At 36.8% G+C, this 27,808-nt stretch overlaps 1 protein-coding gene across 10 annotated transcripts in view; it reads right to left on the reverse strand.

The window, feature by feature from the left end:
- The window catches only part of CDK14 (cyclin dependent kinase 14), a 600,921-nt gene that overhangs the window by 215,508 nt on the left and 357,605 nt on the right, over nucleotides 1-27,808 (reverse strand). For all 10 annotated transcript variants that reach the window (XM_032761120.2, XM_058424902.1, XM_058424892.1 and 7 more), the window contains one exon: nucleotides 1,346-1,439. In XM_032761120.2, coding sequence (XP_032617011.1) covers nucleotides 1,346-1,439 — 94 coding nt within the window. The remainder of the gene's footprint in view (nucleotides 1-1,345; nucleotides 1,440-27,808) is intronic.

Consider the following 27,808-nt stretch of genomic DNA (forward strand, 5'->3'; position numbering starts at 1 on the left):
TTAATATGATAGTGATATTTAAATGTTGCACTTACTTAATTTGTCTAACTCTGATTTCATGTTTTAAATTACAGGTTTATATGAATATTAGCTCTACTGGAAGTTCTACTGAATATTTGGCATAAAATGATGTAATTAAAATAACAACGATTTATATATATGTAAAGTATTTACTATACGCCAAGCAGAGTCCTAAAAGAACTTTATATATTAGTCAATTATTCTTCAAAGCCACTTATGAAGAAGGTGCTATTATTATCCCTCATTTCACCCATGAGAAAACCAAAGTGCAGAGAACTAATAAGCCCCTTGTTTAAAGTCCCATGGCTAAAACGTGACAGAGAAGGGTGATAAACCCAGATAGTCTGGCTCCAGAACACTTACATTTTGCACATTTTCAAAAGTTTAAATAAGCTTTTAATTTTAGAATAGTTTTAGATTTACAGAAAAGTTACAAAACATAATACAGAGAGCTCATGTATACCCCTCGCCCAGTTTTTCTCTCTAATTAAAATCTTACATAATATGGTACAACTGTCACAGCTAAGAAATTCACATTGGTACACTGATATTAACAACATACTTAATAATGTTTTTCCTTTCTAGTATTTCATCCAGGAGACCACATTACATTGACTTGTCATGTCTCCCCAGCCTCCTGTGATTTATGACAGTTTCTCAAACTTTCCTTGTTTTTGATGACCTTGACAGTTTTGAAGACTACCAGTTATGTATTTTGTAGAATGTCTGTCAGTTTTGGCCTGTGTGATACATTTTTTATGATTTAACTGAGGCTATGGTTTGGGGAGGAAGACCACAGAGGTGAGGTGTCATTATCAACACATCATATCAAAGGTACAGCCCACTAACATGACTTATCTTTGATGATGATACCCTTGAAAACCTGACGGAAGTACTGTTTAACTGGTGTCTCTATTGTAAAGTCACCATCTTCCCACTCTCCATGCTCTGCTTTATGGAAGAAAGTTATCAAAGCTCACAGTCAAGGGGGAGTTAAGCTCCACCTACATGATGGGGAGGGAGTAACTATATTAATTATTTGGAATTATTCTGTCAGAACCTTTGTTTTTAACCCATTACTTTCTCTATATTGCCTCTCCTGCCCTGTTCCTTCTTACTACTTTGACATGTTATTCATGTACAGTAGTATAAAAACATAATTCTTAACTGATTTCCTGCTTTTTCAAAGGTCCAAAATATGTTAGAACCAAATGTGATAGCAAATTTTGTTTTAAATTATTTTTCCACAGACTGCTGCAGAATTTGTCACTAAGTGACTAATTAGAAACCAATTTTTCTTAGAAATACTCTGTAAAGGACTTACCAGAAATATTCGTTCAAGTTGATCCTGAATGTCTTTCATTCCTGGAAAAGCAGCAACTCCTTGGATCATTTCAACAAAGATGCAACCTACTCCCCTAGAGAGAGAAGAAAGAATCGTTACAAAACTTCAATACATTCTGCTTAGGAAAACTAAATCTGGAATTAGAATATCCACTCCTACAGAAAAGATGCGGTGGGTAAACTGTTTTCTTTTTCCCCTCTAACTTTTATTTTACACTCAGGGGTACACGTGCAGGTTTGTTACATGGGTATATTGTGTGATTCTGAGGTCTGAGGTATGAATGATCCCATCACCCACGTACTAAGCATAGTACCCAATAGTTTGTTAACCCTTGCCTCCCTTTCTTCCCCCTCCTTCTAGTAGTCTCTAGTGTCTATCATTGCCATTTTTATGTTATGAGTATCTGATGTTTAGCTCCCACTTATGTATGACAACATGTAGTATTTGGTTTCCTGTTCCTGTGTTAATTCACTTAGCATAATGGCCTCCAGCTGCATCCATGTTGCTGCAAACAACACTATTTCATTTTTTTTTTTTTTTTTTTTTTTTGAGACGGAGTCTTGCTCTGTCCCCCAGGCTGGAGTGCAGTGGCACGATCTCTGCTCACTGCAAGCTCCATTCCCTGGGTTCATGCCATTCTCCTGTCTCAGCCTCCCGAGTAGCTGGGACTATAGGCACCCGCCACCAAGCCTGGCTAATTTTTTGTATTTTTAGTAGAGACGGGGTTTCACTGCGTTAGCCAGGACGGTCGCGATCTCCTGAACTTCTCGTGATCTCCACCCATCTCAGCCTCCCAAAGTGCTGGGACTACAGGCATGAGCCACCGCACACAGCCAATACTATTTCATTCTTTTTTTATGGCTGCATAGTATTCCATGGTATGTATGTACCACATTTTCTTTCTCTAGTCCATTGTTGATGGGCACCCAGGTTGAGTCCATGTCATTGTTAATGTGAACAGTGCTGTGGTGAATACGTGAGAATATGTATCTTTTTTTTTTTTAGAATGATTTGTTTTCTTTCAGATATATACCCAGTTATGAGATTGCTGGGTTGTATGATAGTTCTGTTTTAAGTTCTTTGAGAAATCTCCAAACTACTTTCCATGGTGGCTGAACTAATTTATTATACATTCTCACCAACAGTGTATGAGCATTCCCTTTTCTCTGTAGCCTTGCCAGCATCTGTTGTATTTTGACTTTTTAATAATAACCATTCTGACTGGTGTGAGATAGTATCTCATTGTGGTTTTGATTTGCATTTCTCTGATGATTAGTGATGTGGAGCATTTTTTAGTATGTTTCCTGGCTGCTTGTATGTCTTCTTTTGAGAAATGCCTGTTCATGTCTTTTGCCCATTTTTAATGGAGTTACTTGATAAGCAGTATTTTTAATGAGCACCATGAGCTATCTAGGTGACATACACCTAGATCCCATAACCTACCCACTCCCCCTGCCCCATCTACTGCCTTGAAAGAACTCTAAATAGATGCAACTATACTGGGCTCAGAAAAGAGTGGAAACCCATAAAATAGTGCATTCTAGTGCTATTACTTATAGAATACAGTTAAGTCCTTAGCCTGATGTATAAGAGTCCTCACAGTCATGTTCAAGTATCCTTTTCCAACTATATTTCACAAACTTATAAAGTATTGTAGTCTCTAGAGATTCAGTGGTTCTCAATCCTCTTTGCATTAGAATCATCTGGAGAAGGTTAAGAAACTGCATATCTCTGACCACAAACCCCAGAGATCCTGTTTCAATTTATCTAGGTTGGAGTCCAGGCATCCACATGGGCTGCTCAGATGATTCAGGGCAGCTACAGTGAAAATCGCTGAGCCCGATTGATCTACCTGATCTACCTGAGTGCCAGGCATAAACCTGTACCATTTGGCTCAAATTGCTTCACTATCTAGAATACCCTCCTTCTTTGCCTATTTGCTCTTGATAGCAAATTCCAACTCAACCACTATAATCCTGTTTAAATGCATCTCCTCTGTGATGCCTTTCATGGATCTTTCAGCAGACAGAATTGCTCCCCTTATGAGCTTATGGATTACTCTATCAGCCATCTACTATGCTCGACATCCTTTCGCAGCTTGACCTGCCATGCTCACAGTTCCCACCTAGCAAGTTAGTCCAGTAAATCAAAAGACCTTGCCTACCAGACCACTGTAGCTTGCATCTAGCCCAACAGGAATAACCAATCCATAGTATGGACAGACAGCCAATTAGATACTTCTGCCAGGACTCTGGAGAATGGGGCAGTATGGTAAGAAACTAGCATACGTAGACGGCTAAGTCATGTTAGTGTCAGGGAAGTAGCATGAATGGCTACACATTCCTGCAGATGAAGTCCCCTGAAATGACTTGGTTCTTGACTTCTGGAGGCTTAGATGTTCAGATGATCCAGTTTTTGTTTGTTTGCTTGTTTTCCAGAACTCTCTACCTCCTGGAAATTCTCCAGATTTTTTACACTGGCTCTATTTGAATGGGTTTATGTTTCTTGCAAATATTCTAATAAAACCACAAACATATTGGGACACTTCTTCCACTGCTGCACCCCCATACTCAATTTAGGGCAAGCAAACACTTGTGTCTTTAATTTATTTCATAAACCTAGGCGTTAAGACCAAGTGACCTACTTCTCTAAAGCTACTCCAGTTGTTATCACAATTGCACATAAACAATGTTTTGAATTAAAGAAGTAATGTATTTGCAGAAATTGCTTCCCTATTGTACCACATGATTCTTATTCAAAGTAAACACCAATAGTATACAGTGTTAAAACGACTAAAAACAAACAAATGCCATTTTATATCATAGGATGTAATTTTATTTAAGTAGTAAAGAACTAATTTCAAACCAGTGTTCTAGGTAGATGGGTTTTTACACAAGTTGTTTTCATTTTAGATTTGAGAGACAACATAAGTATCGAGAGAATTATTTTATTAGGATATTAAAATGCAATGATGTGCTTATAAATATTAGGGCATCAGATGTCTGGTTAAGTCTACTTAAATTTTCAGTATGGTGGCTTTCCAAATTTTTCTGTCAGGAATTCTTTCCTAAGACTATTTTCTTCTTATTTAAGTTTATACAATAAAATACCTTGGATCTTAAATAGCTACCTGCACCTTCCTTTTTTACACTTAGTGTATCCTCTCTGCTCTCTACTTTTTGGCCTTCATTTTTCCCACCATAAGCTGCAGTTCTGAGTGTGAAGAGCCTCAGTAGAAGCCATAGCCACCCCCATTATGTACACAGCTAGGCTGGCTAGAAAAATAACTATTACATTGCCAGAACTACTTATAGAATTTATTTTAGCACTACTTGTGTTTAGTCTATATCATCTCCATAATATGTTACTTAGAATGATTAAAAGACAAATCTATTCTATGCTGCAATTCTATTCAGTTGGAATGAAATGATGTAGCATTTTTGTAAGCTCTTATCTGCTTAGCTGGCTAAGACTTGGATTTTCATTTCTAGTGGATGCTTCCTATGACATCATCTTTTTCAAAGATGCTTGAGGATGTACTAAAGAAGCTGAGAGAATTATACTTAAAGGACTCACAACAAGAGATAAAATGTACAAGGAAATAAAAAAGTATGTGTATAAAACATATCAACATATGAATATAACAGAATTCCTTATTACTGGACTGCCTTATTGCCACACAGCAGTAACAGCTCTTCAATTTAATATGAAGGAACTAGTGTCTGCTTTCCCCCCATCTCTTTCTACCCTCCATTAGCCCCATGCTCCCTCTCTCGATGGATTAAATTGACTGCACTGAATGGTTTACTGAGAAAAAAAATTCATCTACTTAAGCACTATAATTTCTGATATATAATCTTATATCAGGAAATGTCTCCTTTGTTCCTTCTTTTGAGAATTTGAATAATTATGTAATTATCATCTACTTAGTCTAAATTTTTCAAGAAGAAGAACTGGTCACAAAAGCTTACAATGAAAGGTGTCACAGGATGCAGTATGCTCAAACTCTTATTTTAGGATTAGTTACCCAGTAAGGTAATATATAAACACCCACCTATGCTCACGCATTTCTCAATTTTTTTGAACTCAACATTTCCCAATGTAATTTATGTCTCAGGTATATGAATGATATTTTTCATCAGAATTCAAAACAAAATTTTAAGCAGAATTGACAATTTGTTGTCAGTAGAAGCAGAGACAGACAATCTTTTAGGATTGAAACTTACATAACTTGGGAGTTTTTGTTATTAAAAAGATTATAAAATTATAACTAAAAAATTGGCTATAGAAGTGCATTTAAAATGAGCAAATCAGTCAAAAGCAATCACAAAATTTTAAAAGGTAGCAAATGCAACAAAGACTCTGACATTCAGGAAAACAAAGTAAAATTAACTGACATTTATCATCTGACAAATCTCTTTAATACATTTATTTCTATAATTTGGCTGTATAATCTTCAATTAATTCTTCTTATGACAATTCTATAGTAACATTTTCTGTAACGAGAATGTAGAGATAATTTAGACTTTCCTCTAGCATGATGATGAACATTGGTTTGGGGGTATGTCTAATGGTTTAGAATTTTTTTTTTCTCTGCTTCACTTCTCATTGTTGGTAAGGTCAGTAAACTTTTAGGACTGTTGTTAATTTTGGGAAAACCTCTATCAGGTTTCTGTTTAGTAGATCTATATGGTATAAACACAGTAATTATAACGTATTCCATTTTACACAGTTCCTTGAGCATGAGAGGACATGCTCAGCTCAGAGTGTAGGGTTAGGAAGGATGCTTAATGCCTGAAAGGGCTAGAAAAGTTGAAGCTGGTTGGATTATGGAGTGATGGCACTGGGAATGGAAATATTCCAGGTTGAGAAAACAGGGTCTAGTAAACTGAAGAATCTTTAGAGAGCTAACTGCTGTTGTTATGGCTCTATGTGGACAATAGAAGAAAAGTCTAAAAATAAAGAGAGCAGAAGTCCATATTCCATTCTAAGAATGGCTTCTACATTTTTAAATGGTTGAAAAATATCAAAAGAAGGATATTTGGTGACATATGAAGATTACCTGAAATTCTAATTTCAATATCTATAAATAAGCTTTAATGAAAAACAACCACACTCATTCATTTAGGTACCATGTATGGCTGCTTTCTCATCGAAATGACAAAGATAAGTAGTTGCTACAGAAACCACATGTCCTGCAAAACCTAAATTTTTACCATCAGGCCCTTTACAAAGTTTGTGAAATCTTGACCTATGTTATGCTCCACTTGCAAAAAAACACAGTAATAGAAGAAGTCATACTAATCAGTTACGGAAAAACAAATAAAGAAAGTATAATATATCATGATTATTTGTAAATAATAGAAATAATCTCTTAAATATGATCTGTTTTTTCACTACTGTCCTTAGCAGTTTTCTTTCTAATAAAATACAACTTAGAAGTTTCCTGCATTTTGTCAAAAATTAGTAGATATTCTAAACTTGATTGAAGATAGATATTTTAATCTCTAAAGTATTTTGAACTGAGAAATAAATTGGGAGAAAATATGTGGAGTTATTTTTTTTTAATAAGGTGCTATCTAACTTCTTCCCAAAATACATAATTTCGTGAGCTGATATGCATCATGGGAGGGAGAAGAAGGATAGTTTATTTTACTAAAGTTTTTATTTTATAGTTAGAAGATAGGGAAGCATTATATCATGCTTGGAAGTAGTACCTTTTGTTTTATAAACATTAGAAAATTTTACCTATTAAATTTAATTTTATAAACATAAGGGGTTTCCAAAATTATGCCGGGTTCTATCCTGACTTCAGAGAATTTTCTTTCTACCTGTTTTCTTTCTACTCATAACCTACATATGTGCCCCTATATTGACAAAAGGAGAGGAATCCAATTTTTAAAATTATCCCTTGAACTTTTATCTTCCTTAAAATCAACAGTAGAGGCTGGAGGCAGTGAAGCCTCCACATGCTGTGCAGCTGACCTCTATCTCCAAATTTACATCATGTCTGTATCCACATTAGATTTCCTCTGCTCCAGCCATGCTGTTCCACTGTCCTCTCCTAAAACTTGCCACACTCTTTCCCATCCCAAGATCTCTGCACAGATTGTTGTTCCCTTTGCCCTCTCTGTACCTGGTTAATTGCTTTTTGCTATTCAGAGGTCAGTGCAAATAGCTCCACTTAGAAATGTCTTTCCCAGCGACCACCTATAAGGCAGTTCCTCCTTACAGCCCCAGCCCCAGTGTCTCACCCTGCTTTTCCTAGTTTGTCCCCTTTATAACACTTAAAAATGTTAAATTGTGTTTGGCTTTTAGGGGTGTGTCTCTTCTAGATGGAACATCTACAAGATCGGGGACAAGGTTGTGGACATCACCTTATTCCCAGGACATAGTAGAGTGTCAGGCACATAATAAGCGCTCAAAAATATTTGCTGAATGAATAGAAAGCAACACAACCCTCCACTGGCTTTCTGTGCAGCAGGCAAATGGGACCTAGGCTGAACCCCTGGTGTTTTGATAACAGTGCCAAGAACACTCATGGGAAAATGACAAGCTCTTCAAGAAATGCTGCTGGGAAAATTGGATATTCTTATCCGAAAGAACAAAACTAGACTCCCACGCTTCACAGTAGACAAAATCACCTTAAAATGAATTAAAGACTTAAACATAAGGCCCAAAACGGTAAAACGACTAGAAGAAAACACAGGAGAAACACTTCAGGACATTGATCTGGGAAAAGATTTCATGAATAAGACATCAAAAGCATAGGCAACAAAAATAAAAATAGACAAATGGGATTATATCAAACCCAAGGCTTCTACACTAAAAGCTTCTGTACAGATGGGAGATAAGTCTCAAATCCATCTCCCCAACCAACTTAAATTGAGTTTTTATATAGTGGGGTAAGAATGTAGCTACACGCAGGAAAACAGAGTGAAACAATCAACAGAGTGAAAGAAAAACCCACAAAATGAGAGTAAATATTTGCAAACTACTTATATGACAGGGGATTAACATCTAGGATATATAAAGAACTCAAACTTCTCAACAATGAAAAAACAATCAATCTTATTTAAAAATGGGCCGATGAGGACAGGTGCCATGGTTGATGCCTGTAATCCCAGCAGTTTGGAAGCTGAGGTGGGAGAATCGCTTGAGGCTAGGGAGTTCGAGACCAATCTGGATAACATAGCAAGACTGTCTCCACAAAAAGTTAAAAAAAAAATTTGCCAGGCATGGTGGGACAGCACCTGTAGTAGTCTCAGCTACTGGGGAGGCTGAGGTGGGAGGACTGCTGGAACCCAGGAGATTGAAGCTGCAGTGAGCTATGATTGCACTACTGCACTCCACCCTGAGTGACAGAGAAGGACCCTGTCTCTTTAAAAGAAAAAAAGGAGGAGGACAAATGATCTGAACAGATATTTTCCAAAAGAAGACATACAAATGGCCAAGAAACATGAAAAAGTGCTCAACATGACTAAACATCAGGGAAATTCTCATTAAAATCACAATAAGACATTTCACTCCAATTACGATGGCCATTAAGAAAACGATAAAAAATAACAAATGCTGGCAAGGATGTGGAGAAAATGGAACTCTTATATACTGTTAGTGGGAATGTTCTATGTAGAACAGTATGGAGGTTTCTCAAAAAACTACAAATAGAACTACCATATGAGCTAGCCATCCCACTACTGGGAATTTATCCAAAGGAAAAGAAATCAGTATATTGAAGAGACATTTGCACCCCCATGTTCACTGCAGAACTATTCACAATAGTTAAGATAGGAAATGAAGCTAGGTGTTCAACAACAGATGAATGGATGAGGAAAATATGGTGTACAAGCACAATGAATACTATTCAGCCATAAAAAAGAATGAAATCTTGTCTTTTGTGACAACATAGATGGAAATGGAGGACATTATGTTAAGTGAAATAAGCCAGGAACAGAAAGTTAAACACCGCATGTTCTCACTCATATACGGAAGCTAAAAAAAGTCAGTGTCGTAGAAGTAAAAAGTAGAACAGAAGATACTAGAGGCTGCTAAGGGTAGGGAAGGAAAGTATAGGGAGAGATTTGCTAAAAGATATAAAATTACAGCCAGAAGGAAGGAATAAGTTCTAGCGTCTTATACCATTGTAGGATGACTATAGTTAAGAAAATACAACTATATTATATGTAACATATACTATATATAAGACTATAACAATAATACTATATTATATAGTTTCAAATGACTAGAAGGAAGATATTGAATGTTTCCAACACAAAGAAATGATAAATGTTTTTATATGAGGGATGAGCTAATTACCCCGATCTGATCACTATACATTATACGTATCAAAACATCACTACGTACCCCATGAAAATGTAAATTATTGTCAATTTTTAAAAATTAAATTAAACATTTAATATGAAAGTATTTGAAAAATATATATACATATACTCTATGACAGAGGAATTCAAGGTGAAAAGATTTATTTAAACTATTAGATTTGGGGCAAGGGTGGGGTGGAGTGTGTAATACATAGAAAATAATGTAATTCATACGGAAGGAGTAAGAACTTTCCTCCATTAGAATAGGGAAAGACAAGTTCAGGGTTACTTCTGTGGGAAGGTCTTCTGATCTCTCAGGCTATGTGAGGTCCCCTAACTCTGTGCTCTCCATGATACTTTCTACAACTGCAATTTATTTATTTACTTGTAAATGTATTAGCTACCATCACCTTTCTCAGAACAAAGATCAGGTCTTTTACTGTTAAAAATATAGTCCAAATGACTGATAGGGGTTATGGCGATATGGCAACATTACCAGACTTGAATGAAATAGGGTTAGGTCAAAAAGGCACCAGCTAATATGCCTTGTAATGTATGTATCTGTTCATTAAAGTCCTGTTGGGATTTTATGGTGTAGGATAACTTTACATATTTCAACTAAATATGGATTAATTATATCCATCAGCATGCATAATAAAAACATCTGCATTTGATGCATATTTTCAATGGACTATACTCAGTCAATTTTCTCAAAAAGATATTAACTAAATGGTAATTAACTCAATAAATAATTATATCACGAAGAAGCAGAATAAGACATAAAGGTTATTATTTCTCTAGTTGACATTAATCTAATTTTGGTTAGATTCAGATATCAAAAAAATAAAACATTGTTCTCCTTCTTCCCTAATTCTCAAGGCAAAAGTTTGTTTCGGGAAGTCAGGGACCCAGAACAAAGGGACTGGCTGAAGCCGTGGCAGAAGATACACCTGTTTTATGCAATTCTGAACATAATTGTAGAAGATTCATGGACTTTTTATTCCAAAATTAATATTTTATAATTTTTATGCCGTAATCTTCATAAGCTGAGGATGTATGTCACCTCAGGACCCTGTGATGATTGTGTTAACTGTACAAATTGTTTGTAAAACATGTGTGTTTGAACAATATGAAATCAGAACACCCTGAAAAAGAACAGAATAACCGCGATTTTCAGGGAACAAGGAAAGATAACCATAAGGTCTAACTGCCTGTGGGGTCAGGCAGAATAGAGCCATATTTTTCTTCTCGTAGAAAGCCTATAGACGGTTGTGTGAGTAGGAGAAATATCACTGAATTCTTTTCCCAGAAAGAAGTATTAATAATTGATACGCTGGTGAAGGAATGCATTCCTGGGGGGAGGTCTATAGGTGGCCGCTCTGGGAGTGTCTGTCTTATGAGGTTGAGATAAGGACTGAAACACGCCCTGGTCTCCTACAGTACCCTCAGGCTTACTAGGATTGGGAATTTCCAGCCTGGTGAATTCTAGTCAGACCGGTTGTCTGCTCTCGAACCCTGTTTCCTGTTAGGATGTTTATCAAGACAATGCGGGCACAGCGGGACACGGACCCTCATCAGTAATTCTAATTTTGCCCTTGTCTTGTGATCTTTTATTGCCCTTTGAAGCATGTGATCTCTGTGACTTACTCCCTGTAAGTACACCCCCTCCCCTTTCAAAATCCCTAATAAAAACTTGCTGGTTTTGCGGCTTGAGGTCGCCATCACAGTCCTACCAATATGTGATGACACCCCCAGAGGCCCAGCTGTAAAATTTCTCTCTTTGTATTCTTTCTCTTTATTTCTCAGATCAGCCGACACTTAGGGAAAATAGAAAGAACCTACGTTGAAATATTGGGGGCTGGTTCCCCTGATAAAAGTTTGGCTCAATCTCAGTAGATAATGCAGAAAGACTCTAATATTTTAAAATATAGTGCAATGAAAATGTCAGAAAACATTGCCTAGATTTTCATTTTTTTATTGCACCCATGTGTTAGCAAAGGCTTGGGATTCCTTAGGACTGAGAGCTTTAAGCAGAGTGACAGTTTCAATTCCAGAGGGATCATGACACAGCACAGCCTGTGCATTGCCATATGTGCAGCAGGAACAATGACTCATCAAACTTAGACTATTATGGTGGGGGGAGACCTGCCCCTTATTATACATAATTTCCTAATTGAAAGTGATAAGAGACCTCTTCTCAAGTTTAGAAAATTAGTTAGAGCCCTCAGAGCCATCTGCATTGTTGAAACCTTTGGAAAGAAGGATGTTAAAAAATGGAGTGTCAAGCTGTTTCTGATTCTGACAGGCAGCAAGCAGATGAACAGAACCATAACTCATTACAGGTTAGTTCTCTGCCTTTCAACATTATGCTGGCATCAGAAATTTCCTCAAATCCTATGTATCCTTCCAAAAAAAGTACTTGAAGCAGTGCTTCTCATCCTTTAATGTGTATGCTAACCACACGGGGATCTTCTTAGAATTCAGATTCTAATTACTGGGTATGGGTTGAGGCCTGAGATCCTGCATTTCTAACAAGCCTCCAAGCCATGCTGATGCTGCTGTTCTCAAAATCAGGTACTGAGGGGCAAGAATGTAAAGGAATTTGGGTAATTCTGTTTTGAATAGAGTTTTATAACTCAGATCAATTCTCTGAACATATATTCAAGCTCCAGCTAAAGGAACAACAAAGAAACAGGAGATCACTGAAATAAGTTAGATTAAATGCAAAACATAACGTAAATTTAACACACAGGGATGCAATACAAACTCAGAATGCTTCCACATTAATTAACCTAATAGGTAATTTTATTTAGCCATGGTTCACTGAAATAAACCATTATGCAATTAAAGCTAGAACTATTTGATGCACCAAGGTAGCCATTTATTTATCTTACTCTTCTCTGATGGAATGTATATATTTGTAAAATAGACGAAAGAGTTTTCTTCCCTAGGAGATCAGCTTCAAAAAGATGAAAATTAAAAAGTGACTTTTTTCTATATTCTAAAAGAAAATTTATTACATATAACAGGCTTAATCTTTTCATTTTGGCACTTGCAGTATTTGAAAAGTGAAAGATTAAAAAATTACATTCTGCATGGCCTTGGTGACTACAGAAGGAACCGAATTGATTAAGCTGCCACTCATCATTTACTGTGGTTAGTGCTTCATTAGGCACAGATAGGCACAATATATCTTAGTCAAATACTTCTATGGAGTATTTTGCTCTTAAGGAATGAAAATGTAACCCTAGATTGTGGGTAAAAGCCCATCTTAGAAAATATTTGATTCAAAACAATAAACTTTTAATATAATGGGAAACTATAATATTTATTTTTCAACTATGAAACAAAATTATATCTCTAAGAAGTTGTACTTACAAATTAAGCATATCAGAATAAAAATAAAAGTAAAAAATCAAGTATGGGAAGCTAAGCTAATGTGGTTCAGTAGACTCAAGGCCCAGGCTGGCCTGCTGCTGACTTGGAGGGAGGCACTAGGCAAGTGATTAGAATCCTCTTACTAGGATCTACATCAGCAATAAAACTAACAGGGAAGACTGAGAAACCCAACCATCTTAAAGTGCCAACCAGCATAAATGTTCCTTATGTTCCAATGATAATTTTTGCTCATACACTTTAAGTACTATGTACATTTATTATTATTATTTTTTAATGAAATGGCAAAGATGTATTTTTGCTGTCTGGTCCAGTTACCAGATCCAGAAACCCAGGAATCATCTGAAATCTTTTGCCTTTTTTTTTTTAAACTACGTATGTGCAGTCATCAAGTTGTCTACATCCTAAGTATTCCTAAGTACTTCTAGAATCCAATCTCCAATCGCTTTCTCTCTTCCTCCTTACCGTCCTTTTTGAATGCTTCTGAAATCCTATCCTCCATCTCTATCCACAAAACAACAGATATTTCACCTGTTAGTCTTTGTCCATGGCATGATCTACATGTCCTTCAAACCTAGCTTTGTTAGCTTGGAAAGATGGCTTTGAGAAGTCAGGCAGAGTAATTACCACCGGGTGAAGCCTCCCCTGACCCCCTTAATCATTCACCGAGGATAAATTTATCACCTTCACCTCTGAGCTGCCACTGTACTAACTATATACCTGTGTTATGGCTCATCACACTGTCTTTCCTTGTGACCTTGAAGGCATGAATACATCTTTCTCATCTTTTCAGCTCCAAGATCTCACAAACTGCCTTGTACAAAATAGGTGTTCAATCAATATCTTTAAAATGAGACAAAAAACCAAACACCGCATGTTCTCACTCATAGGTGGGAATTGAACAATGAGAAAACATGGACACAGGAAAGGGAACATTACACACCGGGGACTGTTGTAGGGTGGGGGGAGGAGGGAGGGATAGCATTAGGAGATATACCTAATGCTAAATGACAAGTTGATGGGTGCAACATGGCACATGTATACATATGTAACAAACCTGCACGTTGTGCACATGTACCCTAAACCTTAAAGTATAATAATAATAAAAAAATGAGGGAATAAATGAATGAATTGCATAAACTAGTCTGAGGAGTACACACAAGATACTGCAACAGAAAAAGGCATTTGATTTAGAGCTAATATTATCCTATGAAATTAAACACTAAAAAAAAATCAACTCAGTAATTTTACCAAAATATCTGAACTCTAACTTCATTTCTAAGAGACTCCAAAGGAACTCCAGCAGTCTCCATGGAAACCTTTTGCTCCACTGTACAATTTACTTGAATGCTAAAATTTAGAGATAGAGGTACCTTTGCGAAGGCCTCAGACAATCTTTTGATTTTTACATGTAAGGAAGCTGTATTATATGTTTAAATGTCTTAGTGTAGGTCGCAGAATCAGAAACTGCATCTCCTGAATCCAGGGTCAGCAATCTCTTTGTTATGCTATGCTGCCTCCGCAGTCAGAACAACCTGTCTTTATTTGGTCAGCCTGCTCAGGTTAAAAAAGAGGAAATAGAGATGGCAACTTTGATTTCTTCCCTGGTGACACAAATGCCAGCAAAGATAAAGACAAAATCAAAACCAAATCTTCAAAATTAGAGGCTTTGGCAGAGAACACAGTAAAACTATCCTAGAAAACTGAAGTCTACCATCATTGCTAATGCACTGAAAATATGATGTTGGCTGTGTTTAAAAAGTGCTTAAAAATTTGGCCGGGCACAGTGGCTCACACCTTTAATCCCGGCACTTTGGGAAGCCGAGGTGGGTGGATCACCTGAGGTCAGGAGTTCAAGACCAGCCTGGCCAACATGGTGAAGCCCTGTCTCTACTAAAAATACAAAAATTAGCTGGGCATGGTGACACACGTCTGTAATCCCAGCTACTGAGGAGGCTGAGGCAGGAGAATTGCTTAAACCTGGGAGGCGGAGGTTGCAGTGAGCCAAGATTGCACCACTGCACTCCAGCCTGGGCGACAGAGTGAGACTCCATCTCAAAAAAAAAAAAAAAAAGCTGAAAAATTCAACACAGACTCCCATGGATAACGAAGACTCTAGAGATGGAGTATAAAGTAATAACTCCAGGTTACATAGATAACGGGGAATATTTGGACTGGTAACATCCAGCAACCAGTCACAATTAATATAAAAATATAAATAGGAAATGCCCTCACTGAAGACTACTGTAAGAAAAAAAAGAAAAATGAAAAATATTACAAGAAATAGCAGATAAATATTATTTCTTGTATTATGGAACAATGAAAGGAGAAGTTCCATTTGATAATTCATTTAAAACTCTACCAACGACGGCCCTTCTCTAAGGAATAAGCATAGACCAGGCAGAATGAGAAAAAAGCAAATTAATAAGACTTGCACATCTTTAATTTCTGTTTATATGACAGCTGATGCAAAACAAGGAAGTCATATTTTAAGGCTTCTCTCTGCAAATGTATTAATCCTTATGCAATAACGTAGGAAATTAGGAAAAATTTATTCAGGGGTAATTATCTTAAAAATCAAAGCAAAAGACACATCAAGCAATCTTTTTCAAGAAACTTCATATGGCATATCGTGAAGAGAAATCACTGCTAAAACCTTCATGTAAATTATCCTACTATAAGCAGAATTCTGAACTTCAATTTACACTATGTTAAGTTGATATATTTAGTTCCAGTCATCAAATGGCATAGCTAGACTTTGATGGACTATGAGTAAGAATGCTGAAATGGGCACTACTAAGATATATGACTGGATGATTGATATTTTACAGTAAAATATTTGACAACCACCTAATATCTTAGATAATGGATGCAAGACCTAAAGGCAAAAACCTTTCCAGTACAGATTAACAAGGTCTATTTTTTTGGTGAAGTCTGTGGGCTGCTTGGAATATTCTCAAATATTTGCCCTGGAATGTAGCTTTGCAGTCTGGCCACTGCACATAGATTACAACTTGAATGATGCCTTTGGGGTTGCACAATGCAGTAGTGCTAGTGGGTGCTGCTCGAGGGCAGGAACCAGGTCTTTCTCACCTTGAACCTCTCGACATTCTGTAATGTTTTGCTGAATGAATAAATGAATGAAGTGACTCACAAGGTATAAGGAAGATTTCTGTGGCAAGAGAGCTACCCTGAGATTCTAGAGCTGTTTTTGTGTGTGTGTGTGTGTGTGTGTGTGTGTGTGTGTGTGTTACCACCAACCACACCCAGTGTGTGAGAAAAAACAAACAAAAACAAGCGCCTCTAATTTCAGAGGTTATAAAATGGTCACAAATAGATGGAAATTTATTTATTTATATAATAAAGTTTTTAATCTGTTGGAGTTTCCATTAGGCTATGACTATATTAAGTATTCAAAAACAAACATGGTAAAAGCTAACAATAAAGGAAGAACCATTTAAATTATCAATCAGAAAAATGAGAAAAGCTTTGCCAAGCTCAACTGAAAATTCAATTATATAAACATCCCACTCTTGGAATCTATTGTCTCACACAGAAATACAGAGAAATAGAAAATGCCACAGTAAAAGATGAGCAACCCATACGGGTGTAGGAAAATAGGAAGCTATTCGGATTCTGTCATTAGTAATTACTAAGCGACTGTCAAATACTACGAATACGTTTTGTTTTATTTTTAATGAAATTTAGCAGGATGTTTCTTGGACACTGATAGGTTGTTTTAGTTGAGTTCAAGTTTAGTTCTTTTTCAACTATTGTTTTATTTCTTTTCTTTTTTTCTAATGACATCTACCAACAGGAATCTAAGGATACAACATTTGAAGAATAAATTTTTTTTTAAATCCCACAAACATCTAAGTTTACCAATTACATAATATAGCATCTAAAATTAAGAAAGCCACCAAAACATTTAACTTATAGTAATCCATACAGCAAAATACCAGCAAATGAAAATGTGATTCTTAATTAAAATAACCTCCAGGTAATGCAGTACTGAGGAATTAATTCACAATTGTCATAACAAGCACAGAATTCTCCACTTCCATCCTTCAATAAGCAATATGAAGTAGACATCCTAGTAACATTCTAGTAGGCATCTTTAGTAACTATTGTCACACAATGACATTTGTAGAGGCTCCTAGTTTCTCTCCAATCACATTTCCATTCAATCATGTCTTTCCTGTGCATATAAGTTAATGATCCACTTTTTCACCTTCACTGGATTAGAAATTTTCTATTGCCTAAACACTTGTTGAAAATGCTTCACTAACTACTTTTGCTGGTTTTAACAGCAAGCTTTTTTTTGGATTCATACAGCCCATAGATCCAAAGAACTACTTTCTATAATCCACTCATGTAAAATTATTATCTTTTTAAAGTATTATGACCTCACCAGGAGAATGGCGTGAACCCCGGAGGCAGAGCTTGCAATGAGCCAAGATTGTGCCACTGCACACCAGCCTGGGTGACAGAGTGAGACTCTGTCTCAAAAAAAAAAAAGAATTATGACCTCACATTTTATAAACTTGCATCACTATCTCATCAACCAGTATATGGCTTTCTTTTCAGGTTGGTTTTCATAAATTTGTTATTTCACTAAGAGTTAAATGGTAGGGATTATAAACCACCACCACACTAAGATGCCAGCAGTCATGAGTTTCCTGCCTGCATTATGCTATTTAATCAGCTCCCACTCATCAGCATATGCAAGTTAAATTTGTGCCCCAGGAAAATCACAAATGTCTACATGACAAAGACCCTTAGTAGGCAATGTTCATAGTTAAAGCCACAAATATTAAATAATCAACAAAAGCAGGGCATGTGGTAAAACGTGCATAGATCTCCCTTTCTAGACACCTCTAGAATTAGGGCAGCTCCCTTCCCACAAAGATCCTTATACAATATGAACCTAATTCCCTCCTTATGCAATATGAGCCAGCCTGCTTTCCTTCCTTCCACCCTTCCTTCCTTCCTTCCTTTTTTCCTTCCTTCCTTCCTTCCTTCCTTCCTTCCTTCCTTCCTTCCTTCCTTCCTTCCTTCCCTCTCCCCCTCCCTCTCCCCCTACCTCCCTACCTCCCCTCCCACCTCCCTCCCTCCCTCCCTCCTTTCCTCCCTTCTGGACAACCTTACATAATATCAAGACGTTCAAGGTGAGAAAGACCTCGTTCTTGCACTCAAGCAGCACTCACTAACATTGCTGCATTTGTCTTCTCCAAAGTGACCAAAGTGTCAGTTAGGAAATAAAATTTTAAACAAGGATAAAAGAACTCTATGAGAAGGCACAAGTACGTGAGAGGTAACCTGTTTTGAGAAGATGTAGATGAAGACGTGACAATCTAGGCAGACCACAGGCAGTTACAGCTTCAAGTTATAGTCAGACTATTTACCTACAGCAACTTGGAAAAAGTTCAGGATGTAAAAAGTGTGAAGCTGAGTCTGACAGCTGGAGATAGAGGGGAGAAATGAAAATGTATATGAAGAGCAAACTTTTGCCTCATAAGTCTTCTCTGACTATCCCTCATCTCACCCTAAACACATACCAGCGGGGTACATGACATTAAACCCAGGAAGCCTCAAATTGAAGATAAAAGTTGCAGAAGAGAGCAGGGTGAGGCACTGAGCTGAAAAAAAGGGAAATCAAGTGAAAAATACGTTTACTGGTCTATGTGACCATCAGCTCCCCTTTCCACTCTGCTTTGAGGATGTCAGCTGCCTGTAATCAGCATGTGAGGAGGAACAAAGAAAAAGCCTTCAGATACTGACATCTGGGGATCTCCGAACCAGAAGTTTAGCTCTATGCCTGAAAGATATAAAATGAACTGACCGGTTAATTGGGCCCTTCTAAGTGTATAGATTTACAGTGCTTAATGTATAAAAGTAAATTAAAAGCCAAAAAATGTCCCCATCCCCGTGTCTGAAGAAATAGAGATCAGAAGGAAAGGAAGCAAGAACAATTTTATATATGGAAGCTGATTTTTTTTTTAAATAGAAGGTTTGTAAGACACAAAGTTATATAAAAGACTTTAAAAAATAGAGGATTAAGAAAGGAGTTCCAATATCAAAGTAATACAAATTTTCTAGAAAGTGAAGACAGAGAGGATGGAAGAAATAATTTTTTTAAAGAAATTCAAGAAGTTTTCTAAGAGCTAAAACACATTATTCTTTATCTTGAAGGAAACTTACCCAGCACCAATAGAAAAAGACACTACCAAGGCAATATCATCATGAAATTCTGGAATACCAGGTATAGAGGGAAGAACCCAATTCCCTCCAGGGAGGAAGTATGAGAGGGCACACAAATGATCGAGAAATGGAGAATGGAATCACACTTCTCAGCAGCAATACCAGAAGCTCTAGGGAAATAAATGTATTGAAAATTCTGAGGAAAAAAATTAATATTCAAGTTATACATTATCATTAATGATATACACTTAGCCAAACATCAGTCATTTGTGAGAATAGAATAAAGGCGTTTTCAAAATACTAAGAATTTGAAAACTGTATCTCTAATCCTGCATTCTTCTAATCCACCTAAAGGAGGAAGACATGGAATCCAGATAAAGGGAATCTGCAGTCAGTGACATTCCAGAATGAAAATGAATCCAACCCAGAAGTGACTACGAATAGAGCTATAAGGGAACCAATAAAACATACTGAAATACTCAGATTCTAGCAACAGCAGGAAGCCATGACTCCCTCTCCAACTAATAACTAAGTGTTATTAGTGTCTACTGACAGCTAGTGTTATGAGAGAGAAGCTTCCCCACAAAAGTTGTAGTAGTCATTTCCAGAAACATGGTCCAACATGCAGAAGAATTAGGGAAAAATATACACTCTCTCCTCTCACTTGTTTTTGCCTGAACCCAGCTGGAAACCAGTGAGTGATGGCAGCTGAGAGGGTGCAATTCCCTAGGGGTCAGCGAAGTAAGACACAGGGCAGGACAGAAGAGGGTGGGGAACAGATTGGGAAGAGAACAGAGAATAACCAGCTCAGGACCTACAACACCATGCAGAGACAAAGTGGGGACGGGGATGAGTGGGGAGCAAATGAAGTCTGAGATAAGAAATGCTACATTGTGCTAAGCCAAGAAATCAGAAAGCTGAGAGAGGAAAGTTTCAAGAAAATGGTTGAGGAAAGGAGAGGTAAAAAAAGTAAATGGAACTGATAGATTTGCTGTTGTGTTTGAGAATTTGAAAAATATGTTTTCATAGGTAATTGATAAATTCTTCACAGTTACAATCAGCCATAAGAGCAAAGGCAACTAATAAGAATCACAGACAGTTATTAAGTCCAGGAAAAGCAAAAGGTTATACAAGAAAATATATCATCATAAATACCACTTGACTTTAAGCATGAATAATATTTATATATTAATGTTCTAAGACGTGATATAGATTCTAAATTAGGATAATGAAGTAAGGTTGACAGAAGCAAGTTAAATCCTCATCTACCATAATACCTACTTAGTAGCTAGTGTCGAAAATAGTAAATCAATGAATAGCAATATAAGCAATTTAAGACAGACGTAAAATACCATGTCTAAGAGTTAAAAGTAAAAATAAATAAAAAATAATTAAAAACAAACAGTTAAAAGTAGTTGCTTCTGGGAAATAGGATTAAAGGGTGGGTATTGATGAGGCAGAAGATCACTGTTTTTCTATTGTTATTGCTGTGGTATGTATTAGTTATAGGTTATACTTAAAATAGATTTTATTGTTTCAGTTTTCTGGTTTGGAAACTGAAGCTAGGAGTAGCTAAGGAATTTGTTCAACTAAAGTCACCCAGCTAAGAAGTGGCTAAGAGGGAAGTCACCCAGCTAAGAGGGAAGCTGACCTAGGTTTTCAATATGTTTTCTACTATAACAATGACTTTCCTTTATAAAGCAAGACACTGCTAGTTACATTTTGTGAGAGTTGTCACAGTCAAAATGGATTCACTTGTGTTAAAATCCCTGACAAACAGAGCTGGGGAAGGCCACGAAGGAAGGGTTCTCATACATGAAAACTATCACAAAAGGCTGCAAAAAACACAGCCTTGCACAAAGGCCACTGCAACCTTATACACAAAAAATACTTCTATGAAGACATCTGCCTGCCCAATGTCAGACTGCCATCACCCTTGTTACTGATCTTTGTAGTCAAGGATAATTATCATAAAACAATTATGTAATTCTTCTCATTTTCCTTTAAAAACCTTTGTTGGCCAGGCACGGTGGCTCACGCCTGTAATCCCAGCACTTTGGGAGGCCGAGGCGGGTGGATCTCAAGGTCAGGAGTTCGAGACCAGCCTGACCAACATGGTGAAACCCCATCTCTACTAAAAATACCAAAATTAGCCAGGCATGGTAGTGGGCACCTGTAATCCCAGCTACTCAGGAGGCTGAGGCAAGAGAATCTCTTGAACCCGGGAGACAAAGGTTGCAGTGAGCTGAGATCGCGCCATTGCACTGCAGTCTGGGTGACCGAGTAAGACTCCGCCTCAAAAAACAAAAAACAAAAAAAACAAAAAACCTTTGTCTTCCTTCACCTCCCTCAATATGCACATAATTTATTACGGCACACATATTCCCATTGCAATGCCTGTTTCTGAATAAACATCATTTTCTTTTGGAGAGTCTCCCTCTCCGTTTTTGTTATTTAGGTTGACAATGTTCAGAGAAATGATTTCTATATGAATAAATACACAACTTACAACACGAAAGCACCAGTGCACATCCAATGTTCTCTAAACTTTGAATACTAGTTTATGTATTTCTATTTTTTTTTTCATTTTTTATTTTTGTAGGTCTCACTCTTGGGGCCAGGCTGGAGTGCAATGGTGTGATCATAGCTCACTGCAGCCTTGAATCCGGGGCTCAAGCTGTCTTCCCACATCAGCCTCCTGTGGGACTACAGGCACACTCTACTATGGTAACTGAATTTTTATATTTTGCTGAGATGGGATCTCAGCACGTTGCCCAGGCTGGTCTCAAACGCCTAGCCTCATGCCATCCACCCACCTTGGCCCCCAAAGTGCTAGGATTACAGGTGTAAGCCAACACTCCTGCCTATATATTTCTAAATTAAAACACACACACACACACACACTCTTAAGATAAGAATATCCTGGGCCAAAAATTATTTTTGATTCTCAAGACATAGGCAGTATGTTAATTTCCCTAAAACCGAATAGAGCAGCTTTTATATATCCCATAGTACCCTTGGATGCTATACCCCAATAGAAATGCAGTATATGTAGCCTGGCTGATTGACATTCTAAGAGTTGATAAGAACACTGTTCTCAACATTTGGGGAGTTTTATATTTCTTAAAAAATTTTACATGTAACCATCTCTTGTTATTCTCACAAACCAGTGAGGCAGCTGAATGCACCAAGGGTTATAATAATGTCATGAAACTGAATCTCTGTGATTGGCTATTTAAAAATCACCCAAAAACCAGTTTGTGGATAGCCAATTATTTTGCAAACATTGATCTAAAATGGGGAAATTTTTATTTGTTCTTAAAAATATTTGGTAGTGAACAATGTCTCATTTTACATATTGTCATTCAGCTAATTTATTGCCAATAAATGACGAAACATATGCACTGAAAACACACATATACTCTTTCTCTCACAAACATACACACCGATAAACAACAATGGGATATAAAAACTATAACCACACTAGATTTTTTTTTTTTTTTGAGACAGAGTCTCACTCTGTCACCCAGGCTGGAGTGCGATGGTGCGATCTCAACTCACTGTAACCTCTGCCTCCCGGGTTCAAGAGATTTTCCTGTCTCAGTCTCCCAAGTAGCTGGGGTTACAGGCGTGTGCCACCATGCCCAGGTAATTTTGTATTTTTAGTAGAGACACAGTTTCACCATTTAGGTGGGGCTGGTCTTGAACTCTTGCCCTCAAGTGATCCACCTGCCTCGTCCTCCCAAAGTGCTGGTATTACAGTTGTGAGCCACCGTACCCAGCCCCACACTAGATTTTTGACAGAAAAATAGAGGTGCTTCCTTTCAGCATCCCAAAGCTATCACTAAATTCGGCACTTTAGTAGCCACTCTAAAATGCCACAATAACCTAATATGAGAGAACTGTACTCACAGTTCTGTATACACAGTTACACTGTATTAGGCAATGTAACATGAAGTTTGTAACAAGGAATTTGAGTTTGTAGTCAGTAGTCTTTAGTGTGAATTAAACACTCGAATGTGTTAAGTCTCTTCTGATTAGTAGTATTTAGTAAATTATTGCTCTAGTGCATTATGAGAAAGGTGACCACATGTCACAGTTATCTCTGTTTTACACCTATTATCCTGGCAGAATTATTAACTCTCAATGGTGTCCTGGTATAATAATAAAATACAGGGTCATCCTAATTTTAAGGGACTTCCGTAGTGGGAGTGGGCTTAGAAACCATGGCTGCCACCGTGAGATCAGCTTCAATCTCCTGGATGCCCTTCTGACTGTCCCCAGTTCTTTTGTTTCGTTGCATTGCATTTCGGTGGCTACACCAACAAGTCACTTGGATCATGCATTATTTGAGCAGTTCTCAAGAACTCTTAAAGAGGTGTTACATTTGACAGTAACTAATTCATATGTTCCTTGGTCTTATGACCTGATTAATTAGAAATAGTACAAACAGTGCTGACAGATAGATGATTCAACATAACTCATGAACTCAAATTCTCATTCTTACTATCCTTCGGTTTAAAATGAACTCATTCATTTTAGCAAAAGTAATAAATGAGTAATGGCTAGGAATTGGGAAAATATTAGTACACGCCAGCATAAGTACTAGTCCTGTGAAAATGTATTCAATCCAATGATTCCTGTCTTAGTTTATTTTTTTAAAAAAACTCTTCCTTGCATAAAACTGTATAGTAAAATGTCTTAAAACGATGTCAGGAGAGAAAAACAGTCCACAGACTGTGGAGTGAAAGACACCCACTATATTTGAGCTAGGCAAAGGACATGACTCAGAGTATAACCTAAATTATAAAATATATATTTTGCTGTATTTGTGTTTTGGAGTTGTTCTAGTGGTAAAATAAAGACCAAATTTTAAATAAATCATCTTAAGAGATTACGTAGTGTCTTGTAAAAAGAAACGGCTTTGAGTAGGTTATCTTTGAGTTTGAATGTGTGCTCTACTTACTAACTGCAAGACCTTAACCATATTATTTAGTATCTCTGGGTTTGGTTTTCTTTCACTGTATCATGGTAAAATAGGTAAGTATTTAAAATGCATAACAAGGCTCAGAATACAGTTTGTGTTCAATAGAAGTACCTATTGTTGTTACTATTATTATTACTCAAGTCTCAAATCAAACCACAGGACCTCATATAGAACAAATTTACTTTCAGAGTAGGGGCTATGGTAGGGCTAATTTGTGATTCTCTACCTTAAAACATTAGTAAATAAACCTAAATCCTAAGAAACATTATTTTATTATATACATTTCCTTGGTCAAGAAAGATCATTAAAGATGATTGCAGAACTTTGTATATTGCCAATATGTATGGTGATTAGGCTTATTTAATAAAAAAGCAATGTTAAATGGGCTTTTCATACTTAATAAACAGGCAATTTCTTTTCTAATATATGCGAAATCAATTTCGATGTCAACATTTTTCTATATATCAAGAGTGGTATGGAAATTTTTTCTAACCACCCAGCTGCTACGATGTTAAATAAATTAATTTTAATCTTAAATCAGAGATGTAATAGAGAAACGGATGATTTAATATGCAAGCTCATTACATTTGACAGGCTTATTTATAAATGATTTGCCCTACATTTTGACAAGCACAGTTAATATGTTAATTAGCTTTTTAAAAGATGATGAAAGGAAGAGACTGGCATGCTATCATTCTTCATACACTGTTGGGGTGTTGGGGAGTACTGTAGTTGATACCTCAGGGTAGTGCTACTATATATTTTACCCACCCCCAAAGCACTGTGATCTTGATGAGATAATCATTTATTAGCTGCAGATGACTTAGTCATCCTATTTTAAAAATTAAGCCCTTAAAATAATCCCAAGTGACGTTCTGCTTTTCTGCTTTCAAAAAACAAATGCAGCTCTAAACATATTTATGAACTTCTATAGAGGAATATAAAGCTTATTTGGAACAATGACCTCAACAGCTTGAGCAGAGCTTCCTAGCAAGGGAAGGACCACATAGATAAGCTGCTTGTTACATCTGCACTTCTCTTAATGTGGCTTTCAAAACTTAGTAAGCCTTTTTGGTTTAGAAGCTTAGCAATGATTTCCTATGCCTTGACTTTCACAGAGTTATAAATCCAAATATTAAGAGAAGTTACAGGAGGAAATGTTCAATTTGATTCCTCTGCTTAAAAGTTCCTTTACAGAGGGAGATAAAACTATCAAAAACTATCTATTTTCATAAAAGTATCAAAAACTGTCTATCTTGATGAGTTCCCAAATCACACAGGGTTGTTTGTTCACTGCAAGTGTTGGAGACCTGGAGGAGGAAATCGTTAACATGGCCAGCTCTGATTTCCATCACTTGCTGACAAATGATAATGCATATGTGTCTTCATTCATATTTTTATTTCCTGTGGCTATTTAAACAGAAAACTGGAAAATGTACAATGTATAGGGATCATTAGTTTTTAGTTACTACCTTACTGCCCCACGCTGATAAATGAACTGTAAGAAAGCCTGAAACTACTGCCACCTGCCTCCCTGCTATTCTCCACGGGTTAGTATTTGCACTTCTCTTTGCTGCAGCTGAGCCATGACTCAATTATAGTCCCATTTCTAGTTCTCTCAATACCCAGCATCGATGTCATCGATTATGCAAAAATCAGTGCCTGTGAACTTCTCTCTAACTGGAAGAACACATTTTATTTGACTTATAGGATAATAATAAGACAGCTTTTAGAAAATGGCTTGAAATCAGATTCAGACAGGCAGGTGTACCATAGATATAACATAGATTTTAAGGCTTGGAAGTGAAGAGCCAGTTAGCATGGGAAGCTGTTCAGACATAACACATTTGCTATTTGGTTCTGGCAATGAATAATCTTGGCATGTAGACAAAAGGGCATTTGGGGTCTACTATTTTCTATCAGTTTTCCTCCTTTCCACTTAAATAACAGTCTTCTTGTGCTTCCATTATGTCTCTGTTCAAAGCAAATTGGCAGAAAGTGTCCGAGCTATCTTCCTTGAGAGAATGAACACACACACGAGGAAGAAAAAGTGACACACGTGCAAGAAAAAGTGGCACACGCTGGAAATCAAATACTGAGCTACACCTCAGAAACACACATATTATGTCACAGTCCATTTGGTTCTTGGTGCTTTTAAAGGTTTGAGAAAAATTAGCCACTAGTATGTAAAAAATGTTCTGAGGGTAGAGTCTTAACTGAACTGCCAAGCAACTAAGATAAAACTGGCTCCAGGCCACAGATGTTTCCAACCAATGTTTTATTAGCAGAGTCCCTAACTGACCTCATTGAAAGACAACCTAGAATTTCCATACTCAAAAAATAGAGAAAAAGCCCCATAACACAAGAATCTTAAGTAATGAATATTTGCATAGCCAACTATAAGTCAGGAAGTAGGAAAGGGATGAGAAAGTAACTAATACCCTGATGCATTCATTGGCCTTTATTTTCAACTTTTTCTGCCATTACACTAATTATCTAAATATCTATTTTACCCAAATCCCTGTGTTGGGAAAAAAAAACTAACTGTGTAAACAACCATCCCCCTAAAAAAGCCAGGAAGTGTGGTAAAATAAAGGTTAGCTCAGCCCCTTAATGACAGATGATCATCTTTAGTCTCAGTGTTTTAGAATATCATTAAAATGGTATTAGGTTTATTACAAGATGTTACAAAATTTATGACAACAGATCCGTAGGATTATCTGATTTTCTTGTAGCTCTACTGGAAGCTTTAGAGCTAAACTTCAATAAAAATAAATACGTTCTCATGTACACAAAATGTTGCAGGTATCCTCAGTGGCTTTACAAATCCCCAAATCTCATTCCTAGGGAGGGCTGCTAGAACATAAAAAAAATGTGCACTGTGCCCTAGATCGTGAGAAACTTGATTGTTTTCTCACCATAACGTTTTTGGATCAAAAACATCAGGAAAGACGCCAGGCCTCATCACAGGCCAATTTGTGAAAAGCCAAGATTACGGGGGGTAGAGCACTGAAGTAAGTATGTATACAACAGTAAGATAAACAACACATACTGCAGTTTTACTGAGGTCATAAAATTATATGAATACACAGTGGAATTCTACATATGGGGGCATAATCACTCAGGGAAGATGACTCCTATTATAAAATAGTCATGTGCTATGTAAATTGTTTTACTTTGTACACAACTGTGAGTCTAGAAAAGAAATTATTCTATTAATAAAAGACATGTTCAACAGTCTGTTCTTCATGCCAAAAATTAGATTATTCCCTTATTTGATTGTTTGATTTGGATCACACTTAATTGGGAACTCAGTATAGTTTGCCATTAATGCTCATTATGAATTAAATCTTGACAGTCATTGGACCTCATAAAATAGATTTTTAAGCTTTGCTAAAGCATTTGTGAAAGTGAGACCTAAAATTAAACATAAAATATGTTTTAAAAGTAGTCATTTTATTTCATTTTGGATAACTAGTGTCAGAAGTTTTCAAGTACATACTGTGAGTCAAACTGGTGCCTAACAGTTACACCAAA

The sequence above is a fragment of the Hylobates moloch genome, unplaced genomic scaffold, assembly GCF_009828535.3.
Source record: "Hylobates moloch isolate HMO894 unplaced genomic scaffold, HMol_V3 SCAFFOLD_1, whole genome shotgun sequence".
In the NCBI taxonomy this organism is placed as follows: Eukaryota; Metazoa; Chordata; class Mammalia; order Primates; family Hylobatidae; genus Hylobates; species Hylobates moloch.